This window comes from Rhagoletis zephyria, unplaced genomic scaffold (genome assembly GCF_001687245.7).
Source record: "Rhagoletis zephyria isolate East Lansing unplaced genomic scaffold, Rhagoletis_zephyria_1.1 Rzeph_scaffold_05821, whole genome shotgun sequence".
In the NCBI taxonomy this organism is placed as follows: domain Eukaryota; kingdom Metazoa; phylum Arthropoda; class Insecta; order Diptera; family Tephritidae; genus Rhagoletis; species Rhagoletis zephyria.
The window spans coordinates 23,951-39,645 of NW_016162904.1; the positions used below are offsets into that span (position 1 = coordinate 23,951).

General features: G+C 36.1%; 2 protein-coding genes across 2 annotated transcripts in view; both read right to left on the minus strand.

Moving 5' to 3' along the window:
- The window catches only part of LOC108372508 (mitochondrial cardiolipin hydrolase-like), a 37,887-nt gene extending 23,509 nt beyond the window's left edge, over window positions 1-14,378 (minus strand). Inside the window, exons 1-3 of the mRNA XM_017628225.1 lie at window positions 14,296-14,378; window positions 14,056-14,222; window positions 13,844-13,976 (exon numbers count right to left, since the gene is read on the minus strand). Of these exons, the coding sequence (XP_017483714.1) occupies window positions 13,860-13,976; window positions 14,056-14,222; window positions 14,296-14,299 (288 nt within the window). The 5' untranslated portion in view covers window positions 14,300-14,378 and the 3' untranslated portion in view covers window positions 13,844-13,859. The remainder of the gene's footprint in view (window positions 1-13,843; window positions 13,977-14,055; window positions 14,223-14,295) is intronic.
- A 302-nt stretch (window positions 14,379-14,680) lies between these two features.
- On the minus strand, window positions 14,681-15,214 carry LOC108372507 (mitochondrial cardiolipin hydrolase-like). The gene is made up of 3 exons (XM_017628224.1): window positions 15,117-15,214; window positions 14,877-15,043; window positions 14,681-14,797 (listed from the first exon to the last, which is right to left on the minus strand). Exons 1-3 carry the CDS (start codon window positions 15,118-15,120, stop codon window positions 14,681-14,683), a joined length of 288 nt encoding a protein of 95 aa, XP_017483713.1. The 5' UTR covers window positions 15,121-15,214.
- Between the last annotated feature and the right edge of the window lie 481 nt (window positions 15,215-15,695).

Consider the following 15,695-nt stretch of genomic DNA (forward strand, 5'->3'; position numbering starts at 1 on the left):
AAAAATATGCGATTAACTTGCTTTATAAAGGGCGAAAAATGTGTAGATATTATATAGACTTAAGGATACCAACCGGTCAGGGCAGTAATGATGCAAGCATTGGATGATCGCGCTTTCTAACGAAGTGCGCCTCCAGAGGTGTGGTCCCCGTGCTTTAAAGTTCTTCGTCGAAACGGCAATTACTATAAAAAATATTCGCCTAAAAATCCATTCTTTCATTTTTTTTAAGTTCAAGCATTCTTGGTTTTTTTATTGAAATATTTGGAAAAATAACAGCAATTGAAAGTGCTGAAAGTCTTAACTGTTTTTCGTAAGTCCCAGCCTCTCACTTAAAAGACTTATTGTTAAAAATAGGCAGTTTTTTGCTTCAGTTTCAGACTATCATCCTGTAATTCAATTCCCTGAGAAACCTGATGCTATGCCAGATCAGACTCCCTTAGACGAAAACCCCGAAAATCTGTGTAGGAATTTTAAAGGGGAAAACGAAATAACCTCTTGGATGAAACCTGATGACTGCAGATGCAAATCACATTGAAAATCTGTGAGCAGTTAGGAAGCTGAAACTACTTTGAAAATGGAAACGATCAATAGATCAATTGAATGCCAGTAGACATCGATACAAATTAGGCACAACTTTAATACTTACATAAGTAAGTATGTCCTGAAAAATTTAATTTTTCCTTATGTAACTTTCGCCGCTTACTGTACCACAATTTATGTATGGACACATTTCTAATCAACTGTGAAAAATGTTACCCATCTTACTATTTACATAAATCTTCTCTAACCAGCAAACCTTTGCATATTACCTAAAAAAAATTATCTAAGCCTGCATATTTACTTACCACCCATGGCGCGCGTGCGCACATTTTCTTACCCATAGCAACAATTACACAACTTAAATAGAAAGAAATTTCACATCTTTACCTTCGTTTGCCTTACAGAAAGGTACATATTTATGTATGTATGTCTTGCGTATACATTTGTTAGGTTCATCCCAAAATCAAGCAGGATATCCTCGTGTCACTCAAATACCAAATTCTATTCTCTAGCCTTCATTATCTGTTATCATTGTCTGCCATTAATCTGGCTAGTTAATCTGATTTGTTTGTGTTTGTGTTTCAGAGAGGTGAGTGAAGAAGGACTGCGTTTTAATGTGTATATATGTATGTATGTGTGCATAGTGTGCGACATATTAATAAGGTCGCCCAAATATTGATAAGTTTGGACTTTTTATTATTTTAAATTAATGTAAATTATTTTATGGCTGTTGCTTCCAACACAGCTTGCAGCAAAGCAAAGGTGCAATTCGAATCAAACGCATGTGGCATAGTGTCTTGCGCAACCAACTGCGAACGAAATTGCCAAATAATTAGCGCAGTATTATGTATTTCAACTGGTTGGTCCGAAGAAAATTGTAAATTTCTCCCAGGAAAATTGCAAACGACAAAATTATATTTGTAGGTTCGCATTGTGTGTATGTGTGTGAAACCAAGGAATATTAGTTTCTAGAATTTTAGCCGCCAGCAGATCTATGTACCTATAGCGAAGAGTATAGATACAGTGCGCGGCATAATGATAAGATCACACAAATATTGATAAGTTTGGACTATAATTTATTTTCATATAAAAAAACTACGGTGACCATCCGCCCTGTATTGAACGGGATAGACCTCTTGTTTTGTCAGTTACCCTGGCAAGTTTTTTTAGTTTTTAGGGAGTTCAATTTCTCGGAATTAGATTTGTTGAAATAAGTATGCGAAAGATATGGTTTGAACACAAAAAAAACGGAAATAAGTATATAAGAGTTAAAAAAACGGCAACAGAACAATATTAGACTACTGAAAAATAATAATTGAGTACTTGTGAATACGACTAGAAATTAGACATCCATTAATATTGCTGCAGTTGGTTATTATTTTTTGTCCCGTATTCGGCTGACATAAATATGGTCACCGTAGTTGTACTAGAATTAAATAGGACATAAAACTACATTCCTAAAAAATTTTCTGAAAAAAACCTAAGTAAAAGAAGTGGAAAATTATGATGACTTTCTAAAAGTTTTGCTTAAAGTTTGAAACTTTAACTATGATGGTTTTCGTTATAGATAGTTGATTTTTTTATAAAGATAAAATAATTTACATTAATTTAAAATAATAAAAAGTCCAAACTTATCAATATTTGGGTGACCTTATTAATATGTCGCACACTATGCACACATACATACATATATACACATTAAAACGCAGTCCTTCTTCACTCACCTCTCTGAAACACAAACACAAACAAATCAGATTAACTAGCCAGATTAATGGCAGACAATGATAACAGATAATGAAGGCTAGAGAATAGAATTTGGTATTTGAGTGACACGAGGATATCCTGCTTGATTTTGGGATGAACCTAACAAATGTATACGCAAGACATACATACATAAATATGTACCTTTCTGTAAGGCAAACGAAGGTAAAGATGTGAAATTTCTTTCTATTTAAGTTGTGTAATTGTTGCTATGGGAAAGAAAATGTGCGCACGCGCGCCATGGGTGGTAAGTAAATATGCAGGCTTAGATAATTTTTTTTAGGTAATATGCAAAGGTTTGCTTTTTAGAGAAGATTTATGTAAATAGTAAGATGGGTAACATTTTTCACAGTTGATTAGAAATGTGTCCATACATAAATTGTGGTACAGTAAGCGGCGAAAGTTACATAAGGAAAAATTAAATTTTTCAGGACATACTTACTTATGTAAGTATTAAAGTTGTGCCTAATTTGTATCGATGTCTACTGGCATTCAATTGATCTATTGATCGTTTCCATTTTCAAAGTAGTTTCAGCTTCCTAACTGCTCACAGATTTTCAATGTGATTTGCATCTGCAGTCATCAGGTTTCATCCAAGAGGTTATTTCGTTTTCCCCTTTAAAATTCCTNAATATGTACCTTTCTGTAAGGCAAACGAAGGTAAAGATGTGAAATTTCTTTCTATTTAAGTTGTGTAATTGTTGCTATGGGTAAGAAAATGTGCGCACGCGCGCCATGGGTGGTAAGTAAATATGCAGGCTTAGATAATTTTTTTTAGGTAATATGCAAAGGTTTGCTGGTTAGAGAAGATTTATGTAAATAGTAAGATGGGTAACATTTTTCACAGTTGATTAGAAATGTGTCCATACATAAATTGTGGTACAGTAAGCGGCGAAAGTTACATAAGGAAAAATTAAATTTTTCAGGACATACTTACTTATGTAAGTATTAAAGTTGTGCCTAATTTGTATCGATGTCTACTGGCATTCAATTGATCTATTGATCGTTTCCATTTTCAAAGTAGTTTCAGCTTCCTAACTGCTCACAGATTTTCAATGTGATTTGCATCTGCAGTCATCAGGTTTCATCCAAGAGGTTATTTCGTTTTCCCCTTTAAAATTCCTACACAGATTTTCGGGGTTTTCGTCTAAGGGAGTCTGATCTGGCATAGCATCAGGTTTCTCAGGGAATTGAATTACAGGATGATAGTCTGAAACTGAAGCAAAAAACTGCCTATTTTTAACAATAAGTCTTTTAAGTGAGAGGCTGGGACTTACGAAAAACAGTTAAGACTTTCAGCACTTTCAATTGCTGTTATTTTTCCAAATATTTCAATAAAAAAACCAAGAATGCTTGAACTTAAAAAAAATGAAAGAATGGATTTTTAGGCGAATATTTTTTATAGTAATTGCCGTTTCGACGAAGAACTTTAAAGCACGGGGACCACACCTCTGGAGGCGCACTTCGTTAGAAAGCGCGATCATCCAATGCTTGCATCATTACTGCCCTGACCGGTTGGTATCCTTAAGTCTATATAATATCTACACAGTTAATCGCATATTTTTCAGGAAAGTGGTCGAGAAATAGCAAAAATCTTGGTCTAGAATAACCTCCATTTCCCCGGTAGCGAAGACACTTGAGGCCTTGCTGCTCTCGCATTATACGAATCACCTGACCCCAGCGGAGCATCAGCATTATTTCCGTAAAGTGCACAGAACAACAACAGAACTTAACGCTATAAACTCTCAGATAACACGTGGCCTAAACCGAAAGCGTCCCTGTGAGAGAACAGTTCCAGTAGCATTCGAGCTGTCAAAGGGGTTTGACCCGTCAACCTCTCCAAGCTACTAGAAAATTATCAGACCGATTCTGAACAACCACTCCCTGGGAGTTCTCTCTCTTTTCCCTTTTCTCGTATCATGAATATAAATTTCCTGAGGCTATTTTATATTAAATGGCGGAGTTAAGCTGTCAAAAAGTGTCAAACAGCTTTTTCGAAGTTCGAATTTCCTCCTCCCAAATTTTCAGGGAGGAGGATTTCTTTCTCGGGAGAAACAAATACCCCGGGAGTATTCAGAATTGGGCTGATTGAGACCTCCTCTCCTCCTCTCTCCCACAGGGACTAAAACGGTGCTCAGCAAATTATCTGAGTGGTCGACATTCGTCAGTAATTTTTAGAGACAAAACTAACAAGCCAAGAAAAATCAAGCAAGTGGTTCCAGAGGGTATTGTCCTATACCCGCTACTATTTAACTATTTCAAAGCTTCCTCGACCACCAGAGGGAGTCTCGATTGTATCTTAAGCTGATGACTGCTCGACATTGGCGTTTGAGAATGGAATAGATGAGTTGTGCTCGAAAGCAAACGGTTACCTCTTCGAACAAAATCCTCGGCAACCCTTTTTACCAGCTGGAAGAAGGAGGTCAGACAACAGCTGGCATTCACAGTCAGTTTCGAGTTATATAGAATCTCGGCCTGTGAATGCTGTTCTGGGCCAACACAACCACTACGCGTGGACGAGACATAACTCTCACTACTGCAGCAGGCTAAACTCGTACCTGAGCAGATGAGATGCAGACGTGCCCAACGAGTCGAGGCATCTCTTCGCATGCGCTTTAAACCCCACTCAGCTAACACTTTTGTCCCTATGGACAAGCTCAATCGAAGCTGCACGCTTCCTGGGTCTCCCATTAGTTGAACTTGACGACAGCCATCTAGGCAGGGTTTGAGTAGCCGCTACAACAAAAATAACACCTAGAACCACAACGAACTTGGCGGATCAAAACGTGTTTTCTGTTTCGACTTGGGACGGAGGCAGGTAACAGGGTCTAACTTTTAGCTAACGCTTGTCTGGTCATGATACAATAAATTGTAGTATTTTATTATACTATATATGTACATATGTAAAATGTACGCTTGCTTTTCCATTTGATTTCATTAGAGAGCATTTCTTATTTGGAGCTGTTTTACTTCTTCCACCAGACGCTAGAAGATGGCACTTAAACAAGGTAATAAACCCAGAACAGTGCAATTTCAGCTGAAATGACTACAATCAAGAAAAGTAATGAGTGAAGCAAAGTACTTTTGTTGCCAGCTACAATAACATGCAATGGCCTGTTGGCGCCTGTTGGCCGATGGCTTTATTCAGCTGTTAGCCAACATCTTCCAAATTTTAGAAATTTTGCGTTATCACTATAATTTTTGTTTGCTGCCTGAGTTGCTTGCTTGCAACATTACAAACAATAGTGAAAACGAAATTCGAAGAAGAGTAAAGAAATATGAGAAAAACACTCGATCAAGTACAGTTCACGCAACAGGCTAGCAGCTACTGCAGCACATAAGCAAGAGCAAGCCTCTTTTTTTTTTAAAGATGACTCAGTCAAACAAACGAGAACCCAGGCGTACAAGGACCAAGTAGAGATGTGTGAAAGGAAACGAAATTTAAAATAAATATGCACGCAAAAGAACCGAAATTAAATGGCCGAAAACAGGAATCAAAACAAATGCTTAAAAATAAGAAATCAAATGCAATAAAATTAAATAAACAATAAGTGGTGCCGCATGCAACATTGAGCCTGTGCCAATTCAACATTGGGTTTGGATTTGAGTATACAAAAATTCCGGCGCAAGAAAGGGACACTCCGCTTTTGGCACTTCGAAAATGGATTTTCGTTCCAAAGAACAGCAAAAAGCAAGTAAAAGGCAAAATTACAATAACAAGGAAACAAAAAAAAATAAATAAAAATTGCAGAAATAACAAGGAGTAGCAGGACAAGAAACATAAACGGTAACTAACTAAGGCACATACATATATACATACATATGCATATATTTAGCGACTCGTTTGTATGGGTCTACTACAAAAAGTAAAACAAGTCAGCTAAACAAAAAGGTCTGGAAATAAAAAGGATCAATACAATCAGACACGAAGTAGACATGTGCAAAAATTACAAACATGCGTTTGAAAGCATGTGTATGTACATATATGTACATATATCGTGCTTGACGACGGGATAGTCGGCTTGGCAGTACGAAATTGAAAGCTGCAAACACGTTATTATTACTTCTAAAGAAAACAATAACTTAGGGCTGCCGCCACGACACTTGGTATAACAACAAAGGGAAGATTACGATGACGGCATACTCCAAATCAGTGCTGCCAACTATTTTCGAGTAAAAAAAAATCCAGATTTTTATAAAAACCCGCTAGAAAAAAGCTAAATTCCACACAACAAAAGCTGACAACTAAATAGGTTTATATTAATATAATTTTAAGCAATTAGCAAATTAAAGAGTACCGTTAATTTCTTTATGATCGAATGACAGGATCGGAACCACCTCTGAGGTACGACCTTTCCTGAAAAAAAAATCATTATAGAAATCGGTTAACGTGGTCCAAAGTAATGCGGTAACATATATAAAAAAATATTGCCCCTGAAGTCGGCTAAAAATAAGAATAAAATTTAAAATAACTATATATACAGTATACCATTGCGTAGCTTTGTTTTCACCAAGTTTAGCTGACTAAATAAAGTTCCAGGTTATGCAAGAGAATGAAGTGCAAATTGCACTAGATCGGAAAACAATTTGTTGCCATCTGCATCCGTATAAGTTTGAACTTCTGCCCAAAAAAATTCTCAAAAAGCTGCATTTCCCTTTTCCCACAATTTCTCATTCCCTGCCGCTAAATGGACTTCGAAAAAGCCATATTTGACGGGAAAAGAGCTAAATTGGCAGCCCTGCTCCAAACTAAAAACCCGCTACACATAGAACAAAAACATGCATATGTAGGTACATATTTAGGTATGTATGTATATACATACTTTCTACTAAGGTATCGCAAGCTGAGGAATCTACTGGTTGCTTACGAATATGTATGTAGTTCTACATACACACTTATGGAGAAAAAAGTAAAAAAAAAAAATAGCATCGCTCTACCATGTACTGTTGCTTGTTGCCTGTTGCTAGCACTTTTGCTTTTGTGGCTACCTCTCTTCCATACCCACAAACTGACTAGACTCATTACATTTTTACTCCATTTCATGAAGTAATCGTAGCATTCATTGCGTGGCAGTGACCGTATTTCGGTGAACATCTGTCGCATTAAGTGGCAGCCGCTGTGACTACAACTGTTACTGCTTTGCCCTCCTAGGTATTGCCTTGGTTTCGGTCACCGCATCTTGTCTGGCGTTGTCTTGTCTTCGTCTGTACCTATTGGCTGTGCCTCTGGCTTTGGTTGTGGTTGTGGTTGTTTTCTATAAGAATTGGCAAGCAACAGCTCCTTTTGTGCAACAGTTTCTTACTACAGCTGCTCTTGCTTTGAGTGTGGCACGTTGAAACACGTTTGCCAATTCAGCACTTCACCAGCAGGATCACCAACCAGCCGCCCTGCAACAGTAGCAAAATACCCGCAGGCGATCGAAAATACGTACATATGTATAAGGATATGTGTTAAGCTAAGGAGAATTCGCATTTGCTATTCAATTATCTAGCTACATATATTATTATTTTTTTTTTTATCATGAGCATGTAAATATCATTCATATGTTGATCGTCCATTAAGACTCCGACTGAGCCATTGTAACGTAAAAACATTTGTATTGATGCTGTATGCTCTATAACTGGTTAAGAGTTCATTGGCGCAATCAAAATGCGATTGTTTGAAAATGGTTATTGCGCTTTTGCCACGTGTTGCATGGCCCGCGATGTACCCAAGAATGAATGTTAAGTCAGCGACCAAATAGCGACAAATAAGGTAAACACTTCTTGGCAGGAATATAAGGTGAATGCAGAATCGCTTGGCATAGGGGCTGGTATCGAGATGGAATATGCACTGAAGCGTATAAATGATGATCCTATGGAAATGTAAATGTAGTCAAATCATACCCCTTCTAATGGAGTATAGAATAACCATTTTATTACTGCATATCATTAAATACAGTTTGTAATACTGATTACAGTGATGAAAACTCTTCTGGGGTCTACATTGCTTTCTCTTCTAATTTTACATAGATGCATAAGATTTGTTCTTAGCCTACGAATAGGTCAAATAGGCAATTGCGTAGCAAAAACCAACTTTACTTACTTCATTGACTCTATACTATAACCAACTAGCGATTTCGCCCGAATTCAAAGAGGACCTGTAAGGTCCATAATCTCAAACAGAATATTTCTCTCGTGCAGTGAATTAACGCCCGTGGGCCTTAATATTTTTTTTTTAGGAAACAAAGCCCGCGGGCATTATTGCTTTTTTAGAAAGGAAATAATCCCCGCGGGCATTATTTCTTCTTGTCGGTGGGCGTTATGTCCTAAAAAAGAGGGAACGGCTTTTGTTTACCTTTTTGAAATGCATCCAAAACCCGCCCGTGTTTTATTCCAATACTAAATGAAAACTAATTTGATTAATTCATTACACTAAATATTTGTTTCCCTTTATTATATGAGGAAATTCAAATTAATGATTTTAGTGCATACATACCCTGAAGGGAAACCTCGAACTAGTGAATCAAATTTCTAGTTCCGTATTAGATCTTTATCGCCAAAAACGAACCAGTACGATAGTAACTAGGTGAGGACCAGTTCAAAATGATCGAAATGTGGTACTTTTAAAAAAACTATTTTGTTTCACTTTTTCCATTAGAAATCTATATCTAATAGGGAATTTACATGATTCAACTTTCATAGGCGATTAGTTGAATCAAAAGTTGAACGAAAGTAGGCAGCCGACCAACTTCATTGAAAGCGATTAGTTGAAAGGCCGTTTACACCAGGCGATGGTGGCCTTCAACTAAAAGTTGCCCGAAAAATTGCCTCATGTAAATTCCCTATAAGGTGTCGAATTTAGAACTGGTTCAGAACTATGGAAAAAGGAATGAATAATTTAGAACTAGTTCGGAACTATCGCAAAGGGATGCAGCGGGGAGCTTGTTTACTTTACATAGATATGAGGTTGGCAGCTTTTTCGTTCAAATACGCTTCCATTCTGCACTTCGCAGATGCTTTTTCATAGCTTGATAATACAAAACAAAAGTTTGTGCTAACATTTTAACATCTTGGGACCTTCTGAAATCTAACAGCAAGCACCTCTGCACACTCAGCTACAGCCAAAGGTATGGTAAACGTACATTTCTTATAATCATTCAAACACACTTAATTTCAAATTGAAAACACATTTCGTTGAAAATAATTTAAATCGCACACACGGAAGAACCAAAAAGATTGAAAAATAATGATACTTTTTTCTTTCGTCCGTCGATTTTAGAACTCCAGAAAATTTTTCAACATCGCACAGCGGGAGAAATCACGAAAAGGCTGGCCATATATAGTATAAATTAACCTAGAGGCTTCAAATTTGGAACACAAGTGAATATTAGTTTAAGGTGTTAATATAATCCAAATCTGCCTACAAATATGCCAATTTCTAACTCAATGTGTTATATTTGGGCAGCTCTAGAAAAGAAACAAAAGGTGATAGAACCGTCCACTTAAAAAAAAGGTCAAAAGGTCACTTAAAGTCATTTATTGGACAGTAAAAATTGCTTTTAACAAAATTTTTTATTTCATGATTTGTCTTTATGCTGTGCTGAAGGTAACAAACTGAGAGCATCAATGATTTATGCCAGCTCGGTTTTAAGTTATCGAAATGTTCTGGTTCAGCTGATTCTACGTAGCGGATATTTTGAAGAGTAAAGAGCCTGTCAGACGTGGCAATATTTCCGTCTTTCGCACGCAATTCGCTGTCAAATTGAGAAAGAGAAATTTTATTTCGATGTGTGAACAGCCAGAAAGATCTTTCTGTCACCTTTCGGAAATCAGTTTCAGAAATAAAAGTTGCAAGGTGGGACTGCAACTGCAAGAGCGAAAATCGATTTCGGAAATATATTTCAACTTGCTCGTGCTGCACTAGCAATTTTTTAGTCTGTTCCTTTGAACTTCGGACTAAAACCTGTGGAACTGTCAAACTACAATTTTACTCTCTCAAATGAGAGTAAAAGGAGAACAGATGCAGAAGTGCATAGGAACGCAAAAAGCACTATTTCCTGTAAAAACGTCAGTCGGTTTGTTTACATGTCATTTGTACAACACTGATTTAGCTGAAATATCACTAAATAATTATTAAAATCTATACATATTCAAACATTTCGTTGTTTACTTCCATTTTTTNACAGCCAAAAAGCGATTTCAGAAATTTTTCCTGCAATTCGCCGTTCGGAAATAAAAACCTCTTTCAAAAGACACTTTCCATGCAAAGTGTGACTGCTCATGGAACTGATTTCTCAATTTGACAGCCTTTCCGAAATTTATTGCATCGAAATATATTGCCACGTCTGACACGCTCTTAAAATGGGTAAAACGAAAATTGCAAATCAAGTACAGGAAGCCTTAAAATAATACAAAATTACTTACAGTGTATTTATGCAACAAAAATGAACTTCGTTATCTAATGCACACTTTGCCATAGAATAAGTACGAATATGATCATTAAGCTATGTGGCAATTAAATGGATTATTAGAAAGACAGACACGCAAACTGCAAGCAGCTAATCATACTGTTACCACAGATAATACCAAAACAATCCTTTATGAGATTAACAAAGTAGAGAAAACTGTGAAAAAAAGATCTACATAAGTATGTATAAAAGCAAGAAAATAGTGGTGAAGCCAATGTAATAGCAGACCGAAGAACTTTTTATTGGGGAGGTAAAGGACCAGCAAAGAGCATAGCACATTTTGAATGTCATCAAACAGCTAAACATACAATGTAAAACGAGCTAAGAAAGAAGAAACTAATTTGGTTTTCAATAATGCATATATATTTGTATGTATGTACACATGTAAATGTGCATACCACATGAGAGAACATTTATTTGAAAATTCGTTTTCATATGCCTAATTGAAATGTCACTGCTAAATGAAGCATAGCCGTTTGTGTTGAACTCGCACAGAAAAAAAGACCACTAACTGTGCACTTCTTTGGATATGCGGAGTTGGTAAAGTAGGAGCATTATTTTTTTTCAATAAATATGTCACTAACGAGTTGCAAGACCAAGTGATATATTAGAATTAAATCTAAAGTATCTTTTTCGTGACCAATAGCCGCTGCGTCATATTCAAATGTTTTCCTTGGCTGGAAGGCGGACGATACAACTGGAATTTAGAAGAACAATAATACATATACATACACTAAACAGCAGTGCCGCACATTCAGCTCTTAATTTATTCAAATAGTTTCAGTTGTTTTGTTATAAGCGAATTTTCGCTTTAAAATTTTCACACTCAGCCATTATAAATTGGTCTAGTACATGTTATATTGACATCGTGAACGATATAGCCACAAACATGTTGCGCTAAACCACTTTTTTAAAGATTAATGAACCTACCCTGAACTACCAATTATTTCCACTTCTCCACTTATATTACACAGATTTATGAAAACCACTCTGAAATTAAATCGAGCATGTAAAATGGAATACAATGGATAAATATGTATGCACATATTTTTTGTGTATGCAAACTGACGAAAAAAATAATGACCCCTGCTGATGACAGATTTACGTGAGAGTCCAACAATAAGCGGATAGTGTTAGGTAAATGCTACAATTCGAGAAAATCCTTTAAACATCATAAACAAGCAAAAAAGCTTGTCTATAAGTACCTTTTTACATGTTTTTAAAAAAAAAGTATACATAGTATATGTATGTATATTAGTTTGCCACAAAACTAAAGATACAGCATTGATCCATTCTTTGCAAGGCCCAGTAATCAGCGGTTGTCCTGCTGAGTTTGGCGAACGTTCCAAAAGCTGCTATTCAATCGCTTGTTTTGTATGGAAACATGCAAATAGATTTTAACAATTTAGAATTTTTGTGAGAATAAATTTCGATGACTATATNAAACAAGCAAAAAAGCTTGTCTATAAGTACCTTTTTAAATGTTTTCAAAAAATAAGTATACATAGTATATGTATATTAGTTTGCCACAAAACTAGATACAGCCTTGGTCCATCCTTTGCAAGGCCCAGTAATTAGCGGTTGTGCTGCTGAGTTTGGCGAAAGTTTCAAGAGCTGCTATTCAATCGCTTGTTTTGTATGGAAACATGCAAATAGATTTTAACAATTTAGAATTTTTGTGAGAATAAATTTCGATGACTATATTTACGGCTCCCTTAGTAGTAATAAATTTATACGAAGCGAGTAGATAACCGAGTTAGGATGTGGCTGCTTTTTACCAGATCTATTTGATCACGATCATATGAATGAAAGCATGTGTGTTAGCATGGACGCACAATCGAATACGACCGATTTCACTCTACTGCTGTTTGCACTACACAAAGTAATTCATGTGCACGAAGTCATGGCTGTGCGTTAGTCATGGCGAATATTCATGGAAGTTGTTATGTTCCGCAAATGAAAATTGGTGTGGAAAGTATTAATAAATTCTTGAAAACCTTGGAAATACTGCATTTCAAAAATGCTGCTTTAAAAAGAACTCCCTATTCCGAAATACATTACATTAAAGCATCAGTCTCTTTTATTTTTAGTTAGTCTGTTCCTTTGAACTTCGGACTAAAACCTGTGGAACTGTCNTGCAAATAGATTTTAACAATTTAGAATTTTTGTGAGAATAAATTTCGATGACTATATCTACGGCTCCCTTAGTAATAATAAATTTATACGAAGCGAGTAGATAACCGAGTTAGAATGTGGCTGCTTTGTATCAGATCTATTTGATCACGATCAGATGAATGAAAGCATGTGTGTTAGCATGGACGCACAATCGAATACGAACGATTTCACGCTACTGCTTTTTGCACTACACAAAGTAATTCATGTGCACGAAGTCATGGCTGTGCGTTAATCATGGCGAATAGTCATGGAAGTTGTTATGTTCCGCAAATGAAAATTGGTGTGGAAAGTATTAATAAATTCTTGAAAACCTTGGAAATACTGAATTTCAAAAATGCTGCTTTAAAAAGAACCCCCTATTCCGAAATACATTACATTAAAGCATCAGTCTCTTTTATTTTTAGTCAATATATGCGATATGCGCAAACACGGTTAAATGCCGAATCGGATCTTAGTTAGGCAAAATTGGAACATCAAGAATTATAATTTAGAAATATGTAGAAGAGCCTGATGCTTTGGTTTGATGTATTTCCGAATAGGGGGAGGTATTATTCCTGCTTAACCGAGACGGTAAATATGTAAATCTATTGGTTTAATCATTGCAGAGTACAAAAAATTTAGGCTTATCTACGAACTCGTGATTTATATGTCAAAAGGAGGGTTCTTGTTTTTAGCTTATTTATTTATTTAATTAGCCAATGAAATTCTTATAGGATATGTGGAGTGCAATATAATAAAATCATTCGTAAAATAAGAATAAGAGAGGACATAACTAGTTATAACAAAGATTAAGGGAAGTTCTTGCAGCGACTTCAAGGCCCTAGTAATAGGAGCATTTCGAGCAAACATGTCGGGGAAATACGTTCACCTTCACCAGAATATTACATACATATGTACATTTGCAAGAATAAACTCACCTTTCCAGTTCGTTGTTTAGGAATTTGTTCGTGGTGCGAATGCCAACCACATGCGTTGAAATTCATCCTCGAATTGTTCCAACAGCATTTTATTCGAGCTGATTACAATGTTTTCCCAGTTACCACCAAAGCCCTACAAATGTTAAGAAATGGTTTAAGAAATTCAGTTTTTTTTCTGATAATACTTCGTAAATATGTGTGTATATGGTCACCTGCATCGTCCAGTTTAATGAGCCTGACATGACGATGCCCTTAACATTTTTTGAATCATAAGTTTTGCCGACGTTGGCTAAAACAGAGCGGGCGCGCTTCGGACCATCAAGTAGGCAAAATTTATGATGCATCAGCATTGTGGTCAAAGGACAGCGAACTGGTACACCTGTTAAGAGCAAATAGACAGCGTTATCCCAAAAGTATAAAATAATGTTGCAAGGACAGGGATTTCAGCCTACCCATTTTTTCTAGTGAAACTATTGTGCAAATACAGCGAAACAACAATCCTAAATTATGAACCACTCTTCACTTTGTTATCGACACGCAATTCGAACAGACTCAAGCAGAGTACTTAGATAGATAGAGAGGGTGCAAACTGAAAGTGGAAACTATTCGCGGCNAGTGGAGTGCAATATAATAAAATCATTCGAAAAATAAGAATAAGAGAGGACATAACTAGTTATAACAAAGATTAAGGGGAGTTCTTGCAGCGACTTCAAGGCCCTAGTAATAGGAGCATTTCGAGCAATCAAGTCAGTGAAATACGTTCACTTCACCAGAATATTACATACATACACACATATGTACATTAGCAAGAATAAACTCACCTTTCCAGTTCGTTGTTTAAGAATTTGTTCGTGGTGCGAATGCCAACCACATGCGTTGAAATTCATCCTCGAATTGTTCCAACAGCATTTTATTCGAGCTGATTACAATGTTTTCCCAGTTACCACCAAAGCCCTACAAATGTTAAGAAATGGTTTAAGAAATTCAGTTTTTTTTCTGATAATACTTCGTAAATATGTGTGTATATGGTCACCTGCATCGTCCAGTTTAATGAGCCTGACATGACGATGCCCTTAACATTTTTTGAATCATAAGTTTTGCCGACGTTGGCTAAAACAGAGCGGGCGCGCTTCGGACCATCAAGTAGGCAAAATTTATGATGCATCAGCATTGTGGTCAAAGGACAGCGAACTGGTACACCTGTTAAGAGCAAATAGACAGCGTTATCCCAAAAGTATAAAATAATGTTGCAAGGACAGGGATTTCAGCCTACCCATTTTTTCTAGTGAAACTATTGTGCAAATACAGCGAAACAACAATCCTAAATTATGAACCACTCTTCACTTTGTTATCGACACGCAATTCGAACAGACTCAAGCAGAGAACTTAGATAGATAGAGAAGGTGCAAACTGAAAGTGGAAACTATTCGCGGCCGAAAATTTAACAGCGTTAGAAAAGTTGAAGTCGGAATGTAAAAATGTTCTGTTGAATTTAATGTCGATAACGTAATTCAATGTTGAGCAACATGAAATGTGATGTTCTTTGAGCAAATAAACGAAAATATGGTAAATCTTCACATAATTTTCATTAATTTGTAATTTTTGTTACATTTTTTATCTTGTTCTCCTTTTATGAAGATGCAAATACAATTTAAAATAATGATAGTTTGGCATAAAGTGTGCACACATATGTACATACATAGACTGGCAATCAAAAGTGAGTGCATGGTGTTTTTTGCTTAATATTTGCAATGTTTTTCAATTAAATATTTTTGTATTATCTTTTTATAAAAATGTGGTTCATGCTTTAATGAAAACTATACAAGTCAAACTTTTAAGCTTTATACAGAAC

Excerpts from the sequence above, each read along its gene's own strand:
- LOC108372507 (XM_017628224.1), bottom strand. Across the intron at positions 14,798-14,876 it reads CATTAAACTGGACGATGCAG|GGCTTTGGTGGTAACTGGGA; the intron begins GTGACCATATAC and ends TAACATTTGTAG.